This window comes from Centropristis striata, chromosome 24 (genome assembly GCF_030273125.1).
Source record: "Centropristis striata isolate RG_2023a ecotype Rhode Island chromosome 24, C.striata_1.0, whole genome shotgun sequence".
In the NCBI taxonomy this organism is placed as follows: Eukaryota; Metazoa; Chordata; class Actinopteri; order Perciformes; family Serranidae; genus Centropristis; species Centropristis striata.
The window spans coordinates 6,905,873-6,929,177 of NC_081540.1; the positions used below are offsets into that span (position 1 = coordinate 6,905,873).

The 23,305-nt window shown below is 37.0% G+C and overlaps 1 protein-coding gene across 1 annotated transcript in view; it reads right to left on the reverse strand.

Moving 5' to 3' along the window:
* Positions 1–23,305, reverse strand: part of LOC131962987 (protein FAM184A-like) — an 84,518-nt gene that overhangs the window by 50,014 nt on the left and 11,199 nt on the right. Inside the window, exons 2-10 of the mRNA XM_059328112.1 lie at positions 15,843–15,920; positions 11,602–11,736; positions 11,192–11,290; positions 8,838–9,044; positions 8,243–8,416; positions 6,317–6,478; positions 4,642–4,777; positions 2,951–3,132; positions 2,676–2,861 (exon numbers count right to left, since the gene is read on the reverse strand). Coding sequence (XP_059184095.1) covers positions 2,676–2,861; positions 2,951–3,132; positions 4,642–4,777; positions 6,317–6,478; positions 8,243–8,416; positions 8,838–9,044; positions 11,192–11,290; positions 11,602–11,736; positions 15,843–15,920 — 1,359 coding nt within the window. The remainder of the gene's footprint in view (positions 1–2,675; positions 2,862–2,950; positions 3,133–4,641; positions 4,778–6,316; positions 6,479–8,242; positions 8,417–8,837; positions 9,045–11,191; positions 11,291–11,601; positions 11,737–15,842; positions 15,921–23,305) is intronic.

Consider the following 23,305-nt stretch of genomic DNA (forward strand, 5'->3'; position numbering starts at 1 on the left):
ATTCTGGCATTATTAATGGAAATTGGGTGCTCAAATAATTAGAAAAACCTCTTAATATAATGTGTTCCAGTTCAAAACTACTGCAAACTACAACCTCTATAATGAAGATATAGTTAAATGAATAACTCTCTGACAGTCTCAGTTATTGTTATTATTATCAGTTGTTGTTATTATTATTATTGTAAAGGTCCACTTGATATGAACTCTGGTGCATTTTATCATACAGTCTGTTCGGTTTTTGCTGGTATGAACGCTCAAACAAACTCAGGTCCGCTAAAAATCAGGGGTCTTGTTTCCGAACCAGAGGAAGGAAGCTAACCAAAACACAGTGCATTCTGGGTAGAATTTGGGCAGAAATTGGAGAATCAACACCAGGTATGGTAGTAGCAGGCTTGAAAAATGTCTCGTGGACAGCAAGGGTGTAATGATGACGTAAAGGCTCTCATCGAAAAAAAAATTGTCAAATAATCACATAACAAAGCTGCTTGTGACTACAAATAAAAACAGCAGTGTGCTATGTGCATGTGATTGAGGAATCGCATATATTCAAGTTTACATGCATGAAATCTGGTTGCTTTAGTCAAGATGATGCTAACATATATTTCCCCCAACTAGATTTAAGTTCCTTGTTTAGGGCCGACCTTCATTTATATAAATTCCCTGTTAATTCCCATTTATTCCCATTAATTCCCGTTAATTCCCATGGAAAGTTTCCAATCTTGAAAATTCCTGGAATTTTGCAACCCTACAAACAAACAGCACAGCCCTCCTCGCTGCTTACAGCCATTTGTCGTCGGTAATGTAATGCTGTTGCGGTAAATGAATCAGAGTAAATGAATTTAAAGTGTAATTTGATCAGCTGTTGTTGCTTCTTTGGCGAGAAGGCCATTTGTATTCGCTTGGTGTCGCCCCTTTGAACTCAGAGACAGAGAGGAGAGAGAATGAGAGAAGGGAAAAAGAAAAAAAGACGTGACAGGAAGAAAGCCGCAGAGGGAAACACAGAGCGGATTGATGTTGTGTTCACGTCTTAGTCTTAATGTTGACCTAATTAAACGTGTGCAATCAGTTGAGGGAGCATTTCTCAGGGATACATATTTCTTAAACGACGGAGGCCGTTTGCTCCGAGCAGGAAAATTAATTGCTGATTGTGCTGCACTGAAAACAGAGATACAAAACCCTCAGAGCAACACTCAAGAGTTGGATTTAATTACTGTTTTTGTAGGGAAATTGCTAACTTTAGTCGTTTTACCACTGTGGGGTCAATATATGTAACTATATCAGGATGTATATATACTTTCATAAAGGAGTAAACAAACAGTTTTTCCTGCTTCATGTTAACATAAATGTCTTAAAATAGTCCAACCTCAAGAGAGCAACTCTTGCTGAGCTTTTGATTCCTTGACAGCCGGTTTGACAGAAACAATGTGTAAATATAAGCTTCATCCATATGGTAACAAACAGTGTTTCCTTCTGCAAGAATAAATTACTTTGTCACCTCTGAAACATTTATTCAAACCAATCTGTAGATTTGATGTATGCATGCACCATCTCAAGCCACAGGGGAGGGAAAAAAGCAAAGAAACACCATTATTCTTGCCTTATTCTTTGGATTTTAAGAGTGATATCATAAAATATGACAATAAGTCAATTTAGTGCTGCATTGAAGTAAAATTTTGCGGTACGTGTACTTTACTTGAGTATTATCATATTATGTTACTTTATACTACATTGCTATGCTACATTTTAGAGGAAAATATTGTATTTATAAACTAAACTAGGGCTGGGCGATATATCGATGTGAAAGATATATCGATATATTTTCAAATGTGAATTTTCTTTCTTTATATATAAATGCTGCCCTTACTAGGGTTTGTCATATTTAGTTCTTCTGTAATGTTTTTTTATTTCATAGGCTATTTTTATTTAAGATTTTTTTGTTATTTAAATGTGCCCTTTATGGAGCTTTGCTTTTTTTTTTTTTTTTTTTTTAAAGGGACTCACTTAAATAAATGGTTTTAATAAAACTACTTGTGACGTGTCATATTTGGCTTTGACTTTGACTGAACATTTGCTCTCACTTTGTGATAAAAATATCGGGACGTATATCGATATTCAGCCTAAATATATCAGGATATGACTTTGGTCCACATCGCCCAGCCCTAAATTAAACCACATAAAAGTATATTAAGGGGTTAAAATTAGCCCTCCCTTGACAACCTAATAATAAAAGTATTACAATAATATATTTAGAATACGTGAAACAATCTCCACTGATGACAACAGACATTAAACACCTCTTTTAAAAACCATAAGCTAATTAATCTCCTATATAATAATAATTATAATAATAATGATAATACATTTTATTTGTAAAGCACTTTTCATTGTTAAAAGCAATCCCAAGGTGCTACAGAGTACAACAAGATTAAAAACAGGTTAAAAAGCCAAAGCACAACGATACATTTAATAAAAGGCCTTTTTAAAAAGAAAGGTTTTTAGGCCTTTTTTTAATATGATAGCTTATATAAAGTGTACTACAGGTAATGCAGATTTGACCATGTTTTTCAGTTGTGGGATAGCAAGCACTGAAAAAGTAGTATTTCTCGCTCACTCTTGTCTTATAAAAGTGGAAAAACTCAATAAAATTAAAACCATGAACCTGACATTGGACTCACATTGATGAGCACTTTCTTCTCCTCCTCTTTCTCCTGCTGCGCCTCCTCCCTCATGGACTGGTGTTTCCCCTCCAGCTCCTCCAGCGCTCTGACCTGCGCCTCCTTGAAGCGATGCATCTCCTCCTCGTAGTGTGCTCTCAGCCTGCAGAGCTCCTTCTCGTACCCCTGGTGCTCCTCACGCAGAGACTGAGGAGAAGAAAGGGATCTAAGATTAATGACCTGTTCTCTCTTTCTCTCTGCAGACTGCAATGAGATTCATGAAAGGTTTAGAACACCTGTTCTAGCTTGATCACTTGTTGTTTGTGCTGTTCGTTGGAGGCCTGGCTCTGGTTGAGCAGAGCCTCCCTCTCCTCCTCCAGCCGGCTGATCTTCTCCTTCAGCCGGCTCTGCTCCTGGTCCAGGTTCCTGATGGTCGCCTCGTGGGACATCTGGGTGGCCTGCAAGGAGCCGATCTGACCTGAGGAAATCAAATCACAATCCCTCAAAGAGACGCACAGTCAGCAATCAGAAAAGTTCCAAACACTCAGAATGAAATCACCACCGCAGGCAGCCTTTAAAACTGATCTGAGAATTTGGCGTTATTGTTCCTTTTACTGCTGAGGCAACAGTTTCGCCAACATTAAGTGCAGCTGGAGCCGTTGAACAGAAGGCGAGCTTTCACTTAATCTCCACCAAAGTATCCGCTATTCAAAAGTTCCTGTAAGAAAGACAGGCCGCTGAAAACACTGCTAGAGAGCTGATGAAGTGGGAAGAAAAAGCAGTGTGGTGCATTTATGAGTGAAACTGAGTGGGCTGGAAGAGAGGAGACGCTCCAGAAAGACAGAAACAGCCACAAGAGAGTTTACATGAAGTATAAAAGGTTTAATCCAGAGCTTTTAAACTTCTTCTTCCCTAACAAATCAGTTCACATGAGGCTTTTTGGAGGCGGTTCTTATTCTGGTCATTTATGGCAAAAAAACGTTCCATGTTAGATCTTCAGGATGTGAAGGGCAAAACTCCAAACACCAGATCCGACCCATATACCAAATTTGACCACTAGGGGGCACACTTGACTCCGCAGAAGCTCCCAAGTGGAACATAATGAGACTGAGAGACACCAGAAATAAAATTGGGATGTTTCGGTAATGCACGTCTAAGCTTCTAAGCTAAAAAAGACAAAAAAACTGAAGTCGTTATCTTTGTCCTTTAACAAAAACATCACTTTCACCTTGCAGAACACGGGAGTTGCTGCTCTACTGCCGCATTGATCGGTTAGTTCTTTTGTGTTGTCGTGTGGATTTGGTGTACTAAATGGTAGGTTCAGACTCGCCAAGGCCACACAGTAACACTCCAACAACTGTGGAGTTGAATTACTATTTTTGTCAATGGAGTACCCTTGAAGAAAGTATAGATAACAGCTTCAGTTCAGCAACAAAAAGAGCTATCTGGCGGCAAGGTAAAGTGTTAAAAAAATATTCTAAAATATGTTTTGCTACTGTCTTAACAGCTGGTGTGCTGACCACATACTGTATGTAACACACTGACTATGGATAGGTAGTTATCCCTACAGAAACATAGTTCCTTGATACTGGTCTTTGGGTCCACAGCTGGAGTCTCTGTGTGTGTTTTATTTGTGTACCTTGAAAACATTTGTGACACCTTCTCTGGGAAGCAGACAAACTAAATTCAAAGAGAGCGAAAACCTTGTGCTAACACAAACAAACCAGGTGAGTCAGATGATGATTGACCTGCAAGTAAACAGTTCAATATTACAGCTACAGGGGACTTCTTTCTAAATTTAATTTTTTTAATTTTAGTTTCCTGAATCTCAATAATGAGGTGGTGACTAAAAAATAAATCATCATAATAAGAGAATAATCCCCACGCTGATAAATAGTTGATTTTCTCTGCAACAGATGTGTAAAGCATCTGTGTTCAGCAGTGTATAAAACAGTAGTGAATGACAACAGGTGGAGGAACATCTTACTGGCTTTATGGAGGATTTCAGTGGCCTGCTGTTGAACTCGTTCCCTGCTGCCCTCCAGTTCATACTCAGTGTCCTTCAGCTGCATCACCCAGATCTCTCCGTCCTGGATGGCCTCTTCCAGCTGTTTGTGCAGGTTCTGCAGCCGACACAGACACAGTGCTCCCAATTACACCTCAGCAACCCCACATTCAGGATTTTAAAACACAGTCATATCTCTCCCACGGCAGCCTGAAGCCACATAAACCTACCCAACTATTCAACTATTCAGACTATTCAGAGTATATTTGCCTGCAGGACCATCAGTGAGCACCACATTAGATCTCCCACCACGCTGGGATTCTTGAAAACCGTTTTTATCCCCAAGGCTTTCGCTTTTGCCTTTGTTTTCTGCAACTGTTTTTGATCTGATTTAGCTCACTTTCCCACCCACATTTAACCCGAAGAAAAAGACTGTATTTGAGCTTTGTTTGGAGTACTGTAAATACAAGAAGAAAGGTTTTTTATTTACATGCAGCATGTCTAAAAACAAGTGCTTCTTGTCCATTGATACTAGGGTTGTAAGTTGGAAACTTCCCATGAGAATTAACAGGAATAAAAAGGGAATTTACAAAATCAAAGGTTGGCCCTAAACAAGGAACTTTAATATAGTTGGGGAAAATATATTTAAGCATAATCTTGACTACAACAACCAGATTTCATGCAAGTACATTTAAATATCTCTGCTATTCCTTAAATCACATGCACATAGCACACTGGTTACTGCAGGGCTGCTGAGGCCACGCCCCCTACTGAGGCCACGCCTCTAAATGCACTGTGCATTCCTCCATCACATGCTCAGTTCAACAGTTACACTTTGAATGGGACTTTTTTTGGTATTTTTGATTGGGTGGGTTCTAGGATTGTCACGATAATTACTATATCGACTTCCATATATAAAAATGGACATGATGTTTTTTTTCTGGACTCAATATATTGTCATTTACATGCAGGACTTTTTGTGCTTTTTTTTGTGTCGTGTTTAAACTAATGCTGCAAATGTTTGACTGGCAGTACGATTTGCCGAAAAACAACAACTATATTTCCCACTAGGGCTGGGCGATATGGCCCTAAAAGAATATCACGATATTGCAGGCATTTTTTGTGATAACGATATTCTTGATGATATTAGGAAATACCTAAAAGATATAGAAAATGTGATTTTTTTTTTTTAGTCTGTATAAATAAATAAAAATCTAAAATGTAGTTTGAAGTGCAAATCTCAACACTTGCAAAATAGAAAAAATTTACTCTTGACTCTTGAGTATGAGAAAATAATAAAAATAACCATTTAGGGGTTCCGGGGGCATATTTTAATGACATTTTGTAAAAGAATATAAAGGTTCTTGTATGTTTTATTTAAGGCATCTTATTTTGACAGTCTTCTTGTAAATTCTGTGGTGGATTCTCTTAACACACTGTGCTCTTATTTTGAAAGCTGCATGTGTTTAGCGACAGGGAGTAAGTAGCTTTTTGTGAGTAAAACAACTTTAACCACCACATCAAGAAGTAGGAATGTTGCCAATATCATGATATGCATTTTCTTTAACCATAAAAAAAATATACCAATATTATTGTGAACGATACGATATGGCACACCCCTATTTCCCACCCCTTTGCGACCCTAATCACTCCCCACCTTGATGGTTCCCTCGGCGTTGGCCAGCGATGTCTGCAGCCTGTTGGTCTTGTCTCGGTTCTCTCGGGCCTCCTCCTGCGCTTTCTGAAGCTCGCTCCTCAGCTTGGACAGCGAGCGCTGCAGCGCCGCTTCCTGAGCCTGGAACTCTTTACGCAGCTCAACCTTCACACGAGCAGAGAATCACATCCATCACTCAGAGACATGAAGACATCTCCGGCACCTGGCAGTTGGCTGGGAAAATGCCCTGATAAATCCCCTGGATGCTACCTGTCCATCACCAACCGGCAGACAGTTATCGGGGCGTTTAGCAGCTCAAGACATAGACAGTAATATATTTCCCCTTTAGGAGTCGGTAGGACCAAAACAGAGCAACAAGTGGAGTGAAATCCATCAGATGGAGACAAACATGAATAATAATGATGCTCTGTTTGTGTAAAAACAGGAAAATGTTTGCTAACACCTCTGCCAGAGGTAATAGATAATAAGACATGTCACATTTTCATCTTGTTCTGCTGCCCCAAGAGACCAAACATTAGCCAAATTAATGCAGCTTCCAGGCCATCAAACTGTACTTGCACCTGTTGAATTAACCCTCTGTGTTTTTTTTTGTTCCTGTCAGATTTGACTCACTCTGGCCTTGTTTTTCACTGATTATAAATCACCTGCTCCTCTATGGAAACATCATAATCAATCCTAGAAGTAGGGAGAACTCAAAAATGTATTTTGTGCTGTTTAACACAGTTACTGTAACATCCAACCTCTACTTCAACATCTCTTGTCCTTTCCACTCTGCTCTGTGTAAACAGCCAAATTTAACTGTATTTTTGTTACGTGACTTTGTATTCCAGCTGAGTCATTCATTGTTTTTAGTTGCACTGAGAAACACAGAATGCTTTTTACAGGACGTGGTAAGTGTAAACAGGTTATTTTTGGTTCATAAAAGACATGTAGATTAAAGTGTTTTGATCTAATATTACTATTTTAGGCAACTTTCCGCTGTGTACTGCTGCTTCAGGAAATGTTTAAAAGATCTTACAATAATTCCTGAGTTTACACTTTCTGGCTATAATAAAATGGGTAATTGGGGCAATTTATTTACAAAAAAATTGCAGCAATAACCTAATGCAAAATCACTCATTTCACATTAACACTGGACCGTGGCGTGTCTTTTGGAGAATTTGTAATTATGCATTTTCCCGTTGTTAGCTGTCTACTAGTCATCCACTCTGGAAGTTTACTATTAAACCCTCCAGGACCACTATGAACATTTTCAGCCATATTTGTCATTTTTCAGTTCTGTTTTTGCAGTAATTTTGGCTGTGATACTGCAAATGGCATGATTTTTGGAAGAAGGTTTTTTTCTTGATATATTTTGAAACTCAAATTTTTAATTTTACTAACAGGTTTATAATACACTGTGTACAAACGTACTACCCTTTCAGACCTTTCAGGCTGAAAAGGTCCACCTCCAAAAAATGCTATAAAAACTTTACAGATTAATATTTTTTTCAACTTTTTTTCTGCATAAACCTCTTAAACAACTTCTGCCCTGCTCGAAACTACCACACAGTCAAATATTTTGAGGATTTTAACCCTTTAAATGCTAGTTTGATTACATAATGTCACTGTTTTTCCGAAGAAAAAACACACAAAAATGTAGGTATTTTCCACATAATAAATATGTTTGGACTTTTTATTATCGGTTTTTATCACAGCCTGGGATATGTCAAAGATCAGTGACAAAATTGATTTTAATGCATATTTAGTTTTTGTGTAGTTTCAGATTAAAAATGTAAAAACTCTACTCAACTTTATGGCCACTTGTTGGCTGTAAAGTTTTTATCATGTTTTTTTTGTCAGCCCAAGTTAAAGTGAGCCCAGAGGGTTAAGGAAAGGTATTTGAGGCCTATTTTCTTGTTGTTTTACCTCGGTTCTTTTCCAGGCCAGCAGGTTCTCCGTGGTCAGCTGATGTGTTCTCCTCATGGCCTCCAGCTCCCTCTCATAATACTCCTGAGCCTTGCCCAGCTTGGCCTCGTACTCCTCCACCAGACGCACCTTATCCTTCGTTATCTCCTCCACCCTCTCCATCAGCGCCTCCACCTACACAGAGAGAAAACGGATCAAATAAAGAGCGAGTCTTTGTGTTCGGACTCCCACAACACATTCAGAAAACTCTGGAATTGAAACGGCCAACTGCAAATATATTGTGATTCTGTTGTTTTTAAAGGGTAATTCTTTAGTAAAGCGGTTATATTTGATAGTTAACAGTTGAAAGGAGAGGAAAAATGGGAATAAAAAAAGGGGATGACATGCAACAAAGGTCAATGACCAGATTATAACCACTGCAGGTTTATATTACACTCATCAGCCAACTTCAACAACAACCTATAGTTTTCCTTAAGCCTTCAGAACAGCAATTACCCCATCAAGTAACTTGCTGTGTAAACTCTCCACAGAAGCCCAAAGGTAACATGCTTCATGCCTTCCACCTAGCTCCCTCCCTCTCTCACTCGTAGCCCACCTCTTGTCTATGCAGCTCGGCCAGTTTCTCCTGGTCTTCGGTGGAGGAGGCGCTCTGGTTCTGCTGGTTGTTGAGGAGTTCCTCCACCTCGTGGCGGTGGGTGGCCCTCAGCTCCTCCAGCGCTCGCCGTTTCTCCACCTCAAACTGGGCCTGAGCCTGGCTGAACGACCGCAGCTTCTCCTCAAAATCCCGACGCATCTCCTCCACCTATTGAAACCACGAGACATGTTCTATTCTCTTTGGATCTTTTCATGTCAATTTTTTTTGTTGCTTGCTCCGGTCTCAACCTGCGCCAAGCTAAACGCTCACTGCGTCTCTTGTCATTCCTCTCGGCGCCAGAACAAACGCTTGCAGCTTCTCTCGACGCGTTGAAGCAACAGAAAACTTGTGGTAACACTTTCTATGAAGACTACATCTATAGTGCATTATGAGCGCATTCATAGTGAATTATAATGCTCATTATAATCAATCATAATGCATTATGACTGCACTCATAAACACATATAAAGCTTCCTGATGCACTATATCAACAGTTATAAATATAGCTTATAATGACTTATAAATCCAAGTGTCTTATGAGTGCTCTTGACTGGTTATAAACTACAGGCTGTATTATAAGCCTCATCAGTCAGCCTGTAGTTTATAACCAGTCAAGAGCACTCATAAGACACTTGGATTTATAAGTCATTATAAGCTATATTTATAACTGTTGATATAGCATCATGAAGCTTTATATGTGTTTATGAGTGCAGTCATAATGCATTATGATTGATTATAATGAGCATTATAATTTACTATGAATGCGCTCATAATGCACTATAGATGTAGTCTTCATAGAAAGTGTTACCCTTGTGGTAACACTTTCTATGAAGCTCATTATAATCAATCATAATGCATTATGACTGCACTCATAAACACATATAAAGCTTCATGATGCACTATATCAACAGTTATAAATATAGCTTATAATGACTTATAAATCCAAGTGTCTTATGAGTGCTCTTGACTGGTTATAAACTACAGGCTGACTGATGAGGCTTATAATACACCCTGTAGTTTATAACCAGTCAAGAGCACTCATAAGACACTTGGATTTATAAGTCATTATAAGCTATATTTATAACTGTTGATATAGTGCATCATGAAGCTTGATATGTGTTTATGAGTGCAGTCATAATGCATTATGATTGATTATAATGAGCATTATAATTCACTATGAATGCGCTCATAATGCACTATAGATGTAGTCTTCATAGAAAGTGTTACCAAACTTGTTTGCGGTTGCATCGAAAGATCTGACAGACATGAGGTGGAGAAAATATACAAAAATGCAACATGGGATGTTGTGTGTGATGTGATGGCAGCAGCAGGTTGGTGGAGAGCCTCCAGGCTGGAGGTAGACAGTGTGAAGGCAGCGGCAGACAGGAAGACAACAGCAGCTAACACACACCAATCCCAGCGTGGATGAACTGATGACCAACTGATTCAGCCAGCAGCTCATCACATCTAAATACACTTCAGATGCTTTGTTCCCACTGCCGTCAGACTCTACACAAGCAGGCGGAGATGATGCTGTGATATGACATGATGTATTTGAGCATGTTTAATTGTTTTACATCTTTTTTTTTTTTTACGTTGTATGTGGTTTTCTAAAAGATGCTGATCTTCATGGAGGAGATTGAACCATGCAACTTTTACTAATTATGTCAAAATGTGGTTGTATGTAGGCCTGTCACGATTTAGGGCTTTTTAAAATTTTTTTTAAAAAATTAAAAAACCTGGCAACACAGTTTCAAAGTGAGCACCTTCTAGTTTAACGTCAGCACTTCAGCGTCCAACTAAATGTGAAATATGGCCTCAATATCCCCTTCTGTTTGTGAGTAATTGTGTTGAATAATGGCCAGAAAAGGGTTGCTGCAGAACATTATGATGTCACACTGAAGTTGACCTTTGACCTTTTATGTTGACTGACAAGCTGTTGTTGGATTTTGTATTTTTTTATTAATTTTGTTTGTATTTTGTCTGCCTGTATCGTTAATGTTAATTCAAAATCTAATCAAAAACTATTAAAGACATGTAAAAAGTGGTAGATTTTAGTGCAACAGCAGCAGCACTGGCAGATAAAAAATCTTTTTATTACCTTGTGTTATTTCATTTTGCCAGAGTTGCATACTGGTACTGATGAGCACAAGTGAAGATAATATGCATGTTTCATCAGAGTTAAACAGGGTCAGTGAATCCCAATGCATCCATCTCCATCCTCCCAGTGCAACACAACATGTCCTTTAACAGGCTGTGTGTGTGTGTGTGTGTGTGTGTGTGTGTGTGTGTGTGTGTTGTGAGTAAAGTCTTACCTCTCTGCTCATAGAAACCACTCTCTGTGTGTGCTGGGCCTCCGTGCAGAGCTGTGAATCCTCCATTCTCTGTCTGTACATCTCAAACTCTGCTAAAGCCTGACAGTAACAAAACACCACAACATCTGCATTACAATTATTTTAAATTACGTAACGGCATTAGAAATGCAGAGCTGCAATTTCATGCAATCATTGCTTAAAATTATATCACAAGATTATTAGATGCCATGCAGCTAAAATTCAGATCTAATTAATTCGTTTCATTGGAGTCGGCTGCAGATGACGCAACATGACGTTAAGATAAAGACAGAAGTAATAATTTGTCTCTAATTCATGAATCAGCGAGGCTCTGCAAACATGAGGAACCAGAGTAAACGAAGCCCCCGCGGTGCCCAGCAGCAGTGAATGACCTGTCTCTTCATGTGTTCGTGGAGCTCCACAGATTCTTCCAGACTGGCCAGCCGCCGCCTCAGGTCCGCCTCGTCCACCATCTTACTCTTGTACTGCATGATCTTGTCTCTGGTTTCGGTCACAATGTGTTGGACCTGAACGGCATAAAAAAGGAAAAAAAAACATCTTAAAAGCTGCAGAAATAATATAGTCACAATTCAGTCTCGTAAATGACCGAGGGGCGAATTCTCAAATAATGGATTGCACATCACTTGCAGCTAGGGCTAGGCGATATATTTTAAATGTGATATGGAATAAGATATATCGATATAGTTCAATTTTTTTTTTCTTTATTTATTTATACATTCATGGAAAAAAATATTAGAACACCCTTTTTTCTATTTCTATTTTTCTATTCTTGTTCATTTTATTGACTGGTACAACTAAAGGTACATTTGTTTGGACAAATATAATGATAACAACAAAAATAGTTCAATTTAAGAGCTGATATCTGACATTTCCCATGGTTTTGTTGACTATAACCAAAGTCATTATAAAGGAAACCATGGAAAATGTCTAGATATCAGGAATAAAGTGAAGAAAACAAGGTGGTCTAATATTTTTTTCCATGACTGTAAATGCTATATATCTATTTCGGAAAAAGATTGGCCTATTTTATTTCATAGGCTATTTTTATATAAGATATCTTTTTATTTAAATTTGCACTTTATGGAGCCTTGATTTAAAAAAATACAGTATTTATGTTCACTTAAATAAACGGTTTCAATAAAACTACTTGTGACATGTCACATTTGACTTTGACTGAACATTTGCTCTCACTTTGCGATAAAAATATCAGGATATATATCGTATATCCAGCCTAAATATATCGGGATATAACTTTTGGTCCGTATCGCCCAGCCCTACTTGCAACTGCTATCTGCCCAGAACTAAAGATATTGTGTTTATTACATTACAGTGCAAATATCCCATAAAGTTTTGAAGCTGATGCAATTTGCCTCCTTTTTACACACGCACGAGGCACAACGAGTGTCTGTATTGATTATTTCAAAGTCCAGAATCAGACTAGCCAATCAGTCAGTAACGAATATTACATAATGTTCCAAAAGATAACACACACAGTCCACGTTCATATAGTGAGCATATGTGAGCGCATCAGCTCTGGGCATCACCAGAGTCAGACTGAGCCAGAAATCTTTTTATCTATTTATCTTATTTGTCATTAATTTATCGTGTATTTTTAAAAATGAAACAGAGTTGACCTTATATTTAACCTTATAAATGCACTTCATTTTTACCACCAACTCTCTGAAGACGATAATAATTTCACTCTGTGTGTGGCTAGTATCGCTGGTGTTTGTGAATTGGACTTTTTTTCCAATGAAGCTCATTTGCACCAAATATATGTTTGTTACCTTGTTTAAAAATGAGAACTACACGGTTCGTTTATGCCTTATTTGGATGTTTAGCAGCTTAAAAAGCCTTGCAATCCTTTTGTGAATTCGCCCCAGAATGTATACAGCATGTTTAACAATATAATGTGAAAAAACTCACAGTCTAACTATTTTGTTGTGGATCCCAAACCCACATACAGAGTGGGTGGAAAAATGTACAAAATAGATAAAACTAGGAGGCAGCGCAACAACTGCTGTCTCCAAATGTTTCTTGGCAGGGAAGTAAAGTCCCACTCTGAAAATTTAACACTTGAAAGCAACACAAATTACATTAACAACTTAGACCACAGTGCACTAAAGCTTCTCTCTGAAAGCAATACGAATGAAATTAACACATTTAAACCTTGTCCTTAAATAAACTCTACCTGTCAGAGATCTTTTTGATCCAAAGCCAGATCAGAAAATTGACTGTTTAGTGAATCGAAAACAACTTTTTTCTGCAGCAGCTGCAGCCTGGTGGTAGTTGATCAAGACTTATTCAAGGTAACAAGCAGCAATATGACATGACATGGGTAATCACTCAAATTATAGGCTGCAGATGGAGCACATACATACCCGTGATATATTAAAGGGGGGAAAAAAAGCTGAATGAATGATTGGCGACGCATAATTAATGCAGATGTTTCTAAATAGAGCGTGAGGAGAATGAAAATGATGTGAATCATATCCTGCTGCCTTCAGTCACCAGATCAGCTGAACACCTATAGGGAGTCATGTGTTCAACAACACCATCATCATCAGTAAGGCGTGTTAGGAAGCATCTTATTAACACGCTTTATGTTGATTTTCCTTTTTATTTGGCTTCCATTTGCATCTGCCACTTTCATACGGCTGTAAAGTGAGTTAATGAGAGAGAGGGCAGGGCTTTACACCTGTAAACTGCTGCAGATAACATCTTAATGGCATCACTGCCTTAACTCAAAAGATCTCTGTGCATCTAACAGTCTGAACCCCAGAGCAGTTTTAGGATATTTTGGCTGCTGTCACATTTTACTCACTGTGGCCTCATTTTTCACTGCAATATATAAGTCCTGCACCCTTATGGAAACAGCACAATCATAGCGAGAGCAGGGAGAAATGCATCGTATTCTGTGCAGTAAAACACAGTTATAATACCATAAATCATACTTAAAAAAGGAAAAGCATAAGTTGAATTTTTTACAATAAACAGTCATGGAAAAAAATATTAGACCACCTATTGTTTTCTTCAATTTTAATGCCTTATATATATATATATATATATATATATATATATATATATATATATATATATTAAAGTCTGATCTAAAAAAGTTTAGCCAGGACAATTATTTTTAAGTTCCTTAATATGTGAAACAGGGTAAAAAAATGGTTATGGTGATTTTTTTTTTTTGTCAGGGCTATTTTTTAAATTTTTTTTGTGATCAATTTTTTATTGGTCTATGAACAATATTATATAGATATATGGTTACAAATTGATACAAATTGAAAGATCCAATATAAGTTGGATATATACAGTCATGGAAAAAAATATTAAACCACCCTTGTTTTTCTTCAATTTCTTGTTTATTTTAAGCTATTTTCCATGGTTTTCTTGATGATGATTTTGGTTATTATCAAGAAAACCATGGAAAATGTCGAGATATCAGCTCTTAAATTAAACTCTTTTGAGCTGTTTTTGTTGTTCTCATTATATTTGTCCAAACAAATGTACCTTTAGTTGTACCAGGCATTAAAATGAACAAGAAATTGAAGAAAACAATGGTCTAATCATATTTTCCATGACTGTACTTTAAAAATTTGGAAGACATATGCAACATGTTTTAACTGTCACCAACACTTACATCTTTACACTCTTACAACTCTTCTTTCAACCTCTTGTCCTCCTCTCTGCTCTGCATAAACATCCTGCAGTTAAATCAAAGCTTCACTGATTTTTTGTAACGTGACTGTTGGTCTCAGCAGAGTCATTAATGGCTTCCCAGCTGTGCTGACAGGCGTAGAGTTTAATTTTTTTAAAGGATCTGGTGAGTGCAAATTACTAATTTCAGAGGAAATTGTAGAATAAAGTGTTTTTGATGAAATATCACAATTTTAAGCATAGATATGGTTATTTATTTCTAACAGAATGTCAAAGATGAATAGCTCATTCCATTTTTTTTATGATTTTTTCAAAAGAAAACATGCCTTTCTAACCCACCAGTGTGTTGCTGATGAAGATGTAAAATGAAGATGAAAGAGACAAGCAGCCTGATTGAACTGTGCAACTTTAAAGAGGTCTCCCCTCAAATTATGACAAAAACAAAGGGTGCAGCATGCACACTGCAGCATTGTCCTGCTCCCTGCAGACCGCTAAAATACGGCCACTAAAATTTTAGTATAAAAACATGGAGGGTTTTATGTAAATACCCTCCATAGGTTTTTGTACACTCTGGTAAAGTGGCTTTTTCCAAATAAGAAAGATACAATAAACAATTATTTACCCATTAGTAGGGTAAAAATGCAAATTTATCAGCAAATGAACTAAAATCCCTAAAATGTGATTATCAGATTGTAAATGTCTGATAAATCACATTCACATTACCCATAATATTTTGTTTTCATGTGTTAACAGGACATTGTAGTCCTATAGATAAATTATCAATAATCATATCCTATATTTTGCCTGCTGCCCCTTGGTGCCCGTCACTGAAACACTGAACAGCCGAGGAAAAGCTCTCACTCAGGAGATGAAAATGAGGAGTTTTTAGTGGCTTTATACTCATGTTACTGTGAACTATATAATCATAGATGTCTGACGTCCATACCTCGTCCTCGTGGGCTTCTTTCAGAGACTCGATTTCTTCCTCGTGCTCGTCGTTCTTGGTGTTGAGAGCATAAATTACCTGGGGACAGGAAGAGAATTAGACGACAGAATGAGGACGGGATATAAAGCTCTTATTAACTGTTTCGATATCAGATCGATGTTCTACAGTGGAGAGTGAAGCTCGGTTCTGCATTCAGAGTGCAGAAAAATCGATGCCAATAAGATCAGGAACGGAGAGAAATTGGTTTCGCACACTGATTAAAGACGACATTATCCACAGCAGACAGAGTTGTGTTTTCACAGCAGCTGATGTAAAATATACTTACCTCCTTTTGCTGAAAAGTTTCCTGTCTAAGAAACCTGAGAGCGGCCTTCAGTTTGACACAAATAAACATATCTCTAGTTTGGACAATGCACTCTCTTATGCAACAAATTAAAACACCAAGTGTTATTATATTACCCAACAAAAATAAAAAATATATTAGAATACAACTCTGACATATTAGACACAATGGCTCAATGGAGGCAAATCATTTTTCAGTGAGTGTCTCAAACTAGGTTTATGGCAAAATAAAAAGTACAATATTTGAGACCCTGAACTTTGAGAGTCTTTACTTGGTTGGATGAGGGATTCAAGGCTGCTGCAGGTTAAAAAAAAAATCAATCACTACAAACTGCAAATTGGCTAAATCCAGTAGCACCTACAGTACAGTGGAAGATATAAAATGGAAAAATGGACTTATTCCTTATAATAATGGACCCACTGCATTAAATTTGGACTAAACGGACTGAATTTATAACCCCAAAGCCAGCAGACTTTGTATGACTCCATTAATGTTTCATGCAAATTTTCTCTTCTTGATGGGGATGGTAGAAATGTCAGTCTGTTCCAATGTGAGCAGATAAGTTTTTAACTGAGTGAGTGATAGGCATCTGCAGGAAAGTTCAGCAGGAAAACTGCTTGCAGATTTACATATCTGTATTTAGGTTGAACACATGTGGGTATGTGTGTGAATTTAGATGTGTAAAAGTGTTAAACCTGAATGCAACAAACATACATTGATTAATTAATATAAAATCGTCTTTGCATATGCATGCATGTGTATAAAAACATGGAGGATTTTATGTAAATACCCTCCATAGGTTTTTGTACACTCTGGTAAAGTGGCTTTTTCCAAATAAGAAAGATACAAGAAACAATTATTTACCCATTAGTAGGGTAAAAATGTACATTTATCAGCAAATGAACTAAAATCCCTAAAATGTGATTATCAGATTGTAAATGTCTGATAAATCACATTCACATTACCCTCAATATCTTGTTTTCATGTGTTAACAGGACATTGTAGTCCTATAGAGTCACCTTGTGGTCTGTTCTGCTTTTATTTTGAAAAGCGCAGTTATTGCCATATCTTCAGAAGAAGATATGGTAACACTTTATTTTGAAGGTGTCTACATAAGAGTCACACAAGCCTGTCAGAAACATGACATGACATGTCACATCCCATGTCATGTTTATGACACGCTCATGTCACTCTTATGTAGACACCTTCAAAATAAAGTGTTACCATATCTTGCTTAAGTCACAAAGGCATGTTCAAAAAAATGCCTAAGTCACATTTTATTTTGACTTAGGCATAATAAATCCACGTAAGTCACACACTGGACATAGGCCATTATCTGAAAGGGGTAAAATCACATGATCTGATCAACTGAGGATGTAGGCGATTTTACCATAGGTGACAATGAGGAGATGATTTAGGCAAAAAAACAAAAACAATTTAGGCAAAAAATGACTTAGGTGATTATTTTAACTAGGGTTGTCAAAAGTATCGATACTCAAAAAAGTATCGATACTAAAACGTTGTATCCGGATACAATACTCATTTTCAAAAGTATCGAGTATCTGAAGTTTGTTATCATAGCTGCAGTTTCTTTTTGCACAACTGTTTTTTTATTATAAGTATTTAACCTGTGGTTCTATTAATTTTTACATGTTGCATTTTTCTTGTTAATAAAAATATTTCTGTTAAATTTTGGGGTCTTTGTTTTTATCCTGGTGGTATCGAAAATGGTATCGAGTATCGAATATTTTCCTGAGTATCGGTATCTAGTTGAAAATTTAAGTATTGTGACAACCCTAATTTTAACAGTGTGACGATATGGTGCTTATGGTGCATGCAGAAGGAAGAAATAAAGGAACTCTCTGCGTTTGATCCATAAATCCAAGGGGCCGCTACACACATACACTACTGGTCAAAAGTTTTAGAACACACCAACTTTTCCAGAATTGAATTGAAAATTACGCAGTTTAATGTCTCAGTGTACTCTGAAATTAATGCACATTTGCAACATTTAAAATTCTTTATTGAGCATGATAGTGTTTTGAAAGTTAAAGAAAGATTCAAAATCACATTTTATGTTGGACTAAAGGACTAAAAAAAGACACAAAATGACACAAAAAAGACACAAAATGACGAAAAAAGACACCAAAAGACACAAAATGACAAAAAAATACACAAAATGACCAAAAAAAGACACAAAATGACAAAAAAAAAAGACATAAAATGACCAAAAAAAGACACAAAATGACTTATAAAGACATGAAAAGAATTCAAAAATGGACAAAATAGCCCAAGACTCCATAGAGTTAAGTTGTTAACCCATTTCTTGTTCCCTGAAAAAAGGCCTACTTGTATAATTCTGAAATGTACATTATTTTTCAGTTTTGGTTAACCTTACCTTTTTTATTTACCTCTGGCAGTTCACCACTTACCTTTGTACCCTTTCAAGCTGTTCATTTGACTTGAACTGCTTGAATTTCAATAAAAAAAACTGGAAAAATTGGGGTGTTCTAAAAATTTTGACCAGTAGTGTATGTTCACCTGAGAGTTTTCTGGCGGTGGCGCTCTCTCTCCTCACACAAGCCTAAGTGAATAACATCTTGTCAGTCATGCTTGCACTCTCTCTCCCAGATATACAAGTAGGTTTTATATGTGCTGTAGGTAAATTATATGCAGGAGCTTTAAAAAATCTTGAGCTTCAGCAAATTGAAGGAGCCCCCGGTGAGCAGCTAATATTCAGTCATGGTCAGCTGAATTACAGCCCTGCAGGCTCCACAACCAAAAGCTCCACATTTTGTCCCACTTAAAGGTTACATACAGTGTGTAATGGACACATACATGGTGATTATCCTCCATTAAGGCATAATGACACAGGCATATAATAATTACTTTCTGACACCTAAACACCACTTGGATCCAAATCAATACGACTGGAAATTTTCCATTTTTATCTAAAGGACCACTGTATTCAACTAAAACCACTGCAGTAATACATCAACCCCAGATCACATATTTCATGTGCAACCGCACCTAAAACTGGCAATGACAAGTAACATCGTTATTGCAATATTCAACGTTATTGCAAATCACATATTTTTCTCATATCTTGCAGCTCTGGTTTCATATAGGGCTCTGTAATATATTTAGTGTCACTCTACAAACTTCTTCTGTCCAAAACAATGATTTCCAGCATGCAACACTGACAAATTAAGCTGTTTTATGAACTACACAGATGAAGAGCTGTTTGTTTGTATTTTTGCCATATTATATCATAATAATGGAAAATATCCACTGTGTATATGTGAAGCTGTAATAGGCCCGAGGTGCATGAAGACAGTGCAGTCCCACTTTTAGGAACGCCTAAAATCAAATGTCACAAAATGTTTTCTAAGTACCTCGATATCAAAAATTGCATCTATATTGAAGGTTTGAGTTTTGGTGTTTTCACAAAAATATTTACAAAATTAGACTTTTGATAAATAATCGTCGGTAATGTGGATATAATGACTAAGTGGGGAGAGGAAAAAGGAAAAAATAAATCTGGTAAATTAAATCACTTTTACTGTAATATAGCCTTTAAAATTAGAAACCTACGCCAAATCAGGTTTATTATACAACCTAAAATCTAAGATGACATCTTGTCTCATATCATGATGTTGATACAGTTGTCAAGTTAACAGATTATTTCCGTCATTGACAGATTTTGTTTAATAATGACGGTAAATTCTGAAGACTGTCTGTCATTTTGACAGATTCAAAAACTGAGGGGGATCTACCATAATTCATTTTTATTAACCTGTCCGTCAAAATGACAACTGAAAAAGTCTAACGCAAACTCTGTATTGATAAAATATCAATATCTTGCCCAGCTGTACTTCAAACCAGCTAGTTTGCACGACATGTTGTCCGTCCACATCTAAAAGTGTTTAAAAGTGTCTCTCCTCCGTCACATTCACGCTGCTGCAATCAGTCGTTTCCCCGAGAAGTGACAAAAGTAGTTAAGTGAAGAATGAAAGCCCAGGAAAGAGAAGATTAGACCCTGCCTACACACACCTGGCCAAGTGGGAGTGATTGTCAGATTGTCCGCTTCCAGTTAGAAAAAAAGAAATTGTCCCCGCCACCCCAATTCTGCTGTCAGACAGAAGGTGCCAGCTGCTGTTAGACAATGAGCATTTAGTTTGAAGCGTGCTGAGGCCCTGAAGCCACCCTAATGATCACAAATGAGACCTGGAACTACACTCGAAATGTGTTTCATGCATCGCTGCAGCTATTGTTGCATGACTGGAGTACAGCACGGACACTATCGGACGGGAAAAACATGCATACAGTAATACTCAGGGTTCGTACACTTCAGCAGTGGTCAAATTCAAGCATTTTTCAAGGACTTTAAGGTGAATTTTCAAGCTTTTCCAGTATCTTACACCTGTTGTAAATTGCATGTTTTAGATGAGTACTTACAAACTAAAAGGGGGAGATTTCACGTAACCATACCAACAGCGATGGTTTTACACTTTTAGGAGGAACGGTCTTTATTTCAGATAGGCTACTCACTATTTTTTGATTATCTATAGTCTATAGATCAGGGATCTCAAACTCAAATTACCTGGGGGCCGCTGGAGGTAGTATCAAAATGACCAAAAAAAGACACAAAATTACAAAAAAAAGACACAAAATTATTTTTTAAAAAGACACAAAATTATTTTAAAAAAGACACAAAATTACCAAAAAAAGACAAAATTACTAAAAAAGACACAAACTTACAAAAAAAGACACCAAATTGCTAAAAAAGACACAAAATTATTTTTAAAAAGACACAAAATTACCAAACAAAGACAAAATTACTAAAAAAGGCACAAAATTACTAAAAAAAAGACAAAATTATTTTAATGACACGAAATTACCAAAAAAAGACAAAATTACTAAAATTAAAAAAAATAAAAATTACCAAATAAAGAGACACAGAATTACCAAAAAAGACACAAAATTATTAAAAAAGACAAAACATATTTTAAAAAAGACACAAAATTACCAAAAAAAACATAAAATTACCAAAAAAAGTAATGAAAGGGACCTCCCACACACAACACGGTAAAGTGCCATCCATATAAAACTCACATTAAACTTCCATATCAAGGTGGGGGCCACAAAATATCATCACGAGGGCCGCAATTGGCCCACAGGCCGCGAGTTTGAAACCCATGGTATAGATGGATATAGTCAGATTGCAAGAGAAATACAGTAAGAATTTCAAGCATTTACAAGCACTTTATCCAAAATCCAAGCCCTTTTTAAACCTTGAAAATACATTTAAATTCAAGCATTTTCAAGAATTTCAAGCACCCGTATGAACCCTGTCTGCTGACTAAGCTGAACAGACATAACTCGTTAGCAGGGTCTAAAACTGATTTTCGTTGCTTCCTGAGTCACCACCTGCATGTTTCTACCTCGACAGTCTGTTTCAGCTTGAGAGAAAGAAGTACGCTAGCCTACTGTTCTCCATAGTGTGAGCCTTTGATTCCCAGCAGTAAGTCAGCCATCGAAGCGTTCCTTCAATTATACATGATTATTTTAATGACGCTGGTGTGCCTGCTGCTTTCATGTCTCTCCCCTCTCTCTTCCCTTTCATCCTTTTATCTCTCCCTCTTTTTGTTCTGCATCTCCTTCTCCCCTCTCTCCATCTCCCAGGAATACCTCACATTACTATTTGTGTCTTAAAGCTTTCCATAAATAATCGCTCATAATGTAATTTTTCACAGTATCTTTAAGTGATTCTGCTGCAATAACCAGTGATGAAAACATATTTGTTAATTAAATAATGTGGCCCTGCACTCATAAATTACCTAAGCAGATCAAACACACTTTTGGAGATGAATCAATAATGAAAATAAACCTTGGCTGCAGTCCAAGTCAGGGTACCTTTATTCAGTGCATTATAATGTCTCATCTCAGGTGGAGAGAGCAGCTGAAAGGAGCCAAACAGGAGATTTCCCAACCAGAAAAGACTGGACTATCATTTTTTCATTCAAAGATTCAAGTGAATCTGTGACTGTGCTAGTTAGTGTTGCTTTAACAGTGTTTCTTGAAGCAAATTTTGATTTTATCGTGTAAAAAAAGCTAAACGGAGATGTCTAGTCTGACTAAAATAACACTATATAGACACCTACACTCTTACGGTTCACTGAGTTGGATCTCTGAATTATTCAAATGAAGGAGCACGAAGTCGAAAGTTGACAATTTATCGCCTCACACAGTAAATATTTGGCCTCACTGCCTTTCTGACATCTGATACATTTACATTTACATTTAGTCATTTAGCAGACGCTTTTATCCAAAGCGACTTACAGGAAGAGTAAAAGCGAACAATCAAGGTATAGTGCAATAAGAGCTATTAGTGCATCAATAAGTGCTAGTGACAATTTTTAAGGAGTAGAATTATTGTGTGGTCTAGGAGAGAAGATGCTCTCTGAAGAGCTGGGTCTTCTGATTTGACAGATATGATACGATTAGATAGATTTTTTTGTATACTTATTATACTATCCATGATCTTGAATAGGGCTGGATTAAAAAAAATGATTCTACGATTCCAAGCGGATTCATAAATTTCCGATATTTATATTAACACTACTGCTCAAAAGTTTGGGGTCACTTAGAAATGTCCTTATTTTTTAAGAAAAGCACCTTTTTTATATTAAAATAACAGTCGAGAGTTAGTTGTTAGTTGTTGATGTGGTAAATGACTATTATAGCTGGAAACGGCTGATTTTCTTATGGAATATCTATTGTTTATTGTTGTTGTATCTGTTGTCAGGCTAGTTGAGTATCTAGAGGCAAAATTGGAGATTTGTACACATTAAAATGATTATTTCTGCCCCATCAATGTCTTTACTATATTTTCGATTCATTTTGTAAATCATTTCAGGAATGAAACAGCTTGTTTTCATGGAAAACAACAAACTGTTTCTGGGTGACCCCAAACTTTTAAGCACTAGTACATGCAGAGGGTTCCTTGTACAATTTACAGCATTAAGTATTAAATGTCAAATCGAATCGGCACCTTGTGAATCATAATTCTGTGGCGATACCCAGCTCTGAATCTTGAAAGCCCGTAAACTCAGCTGAT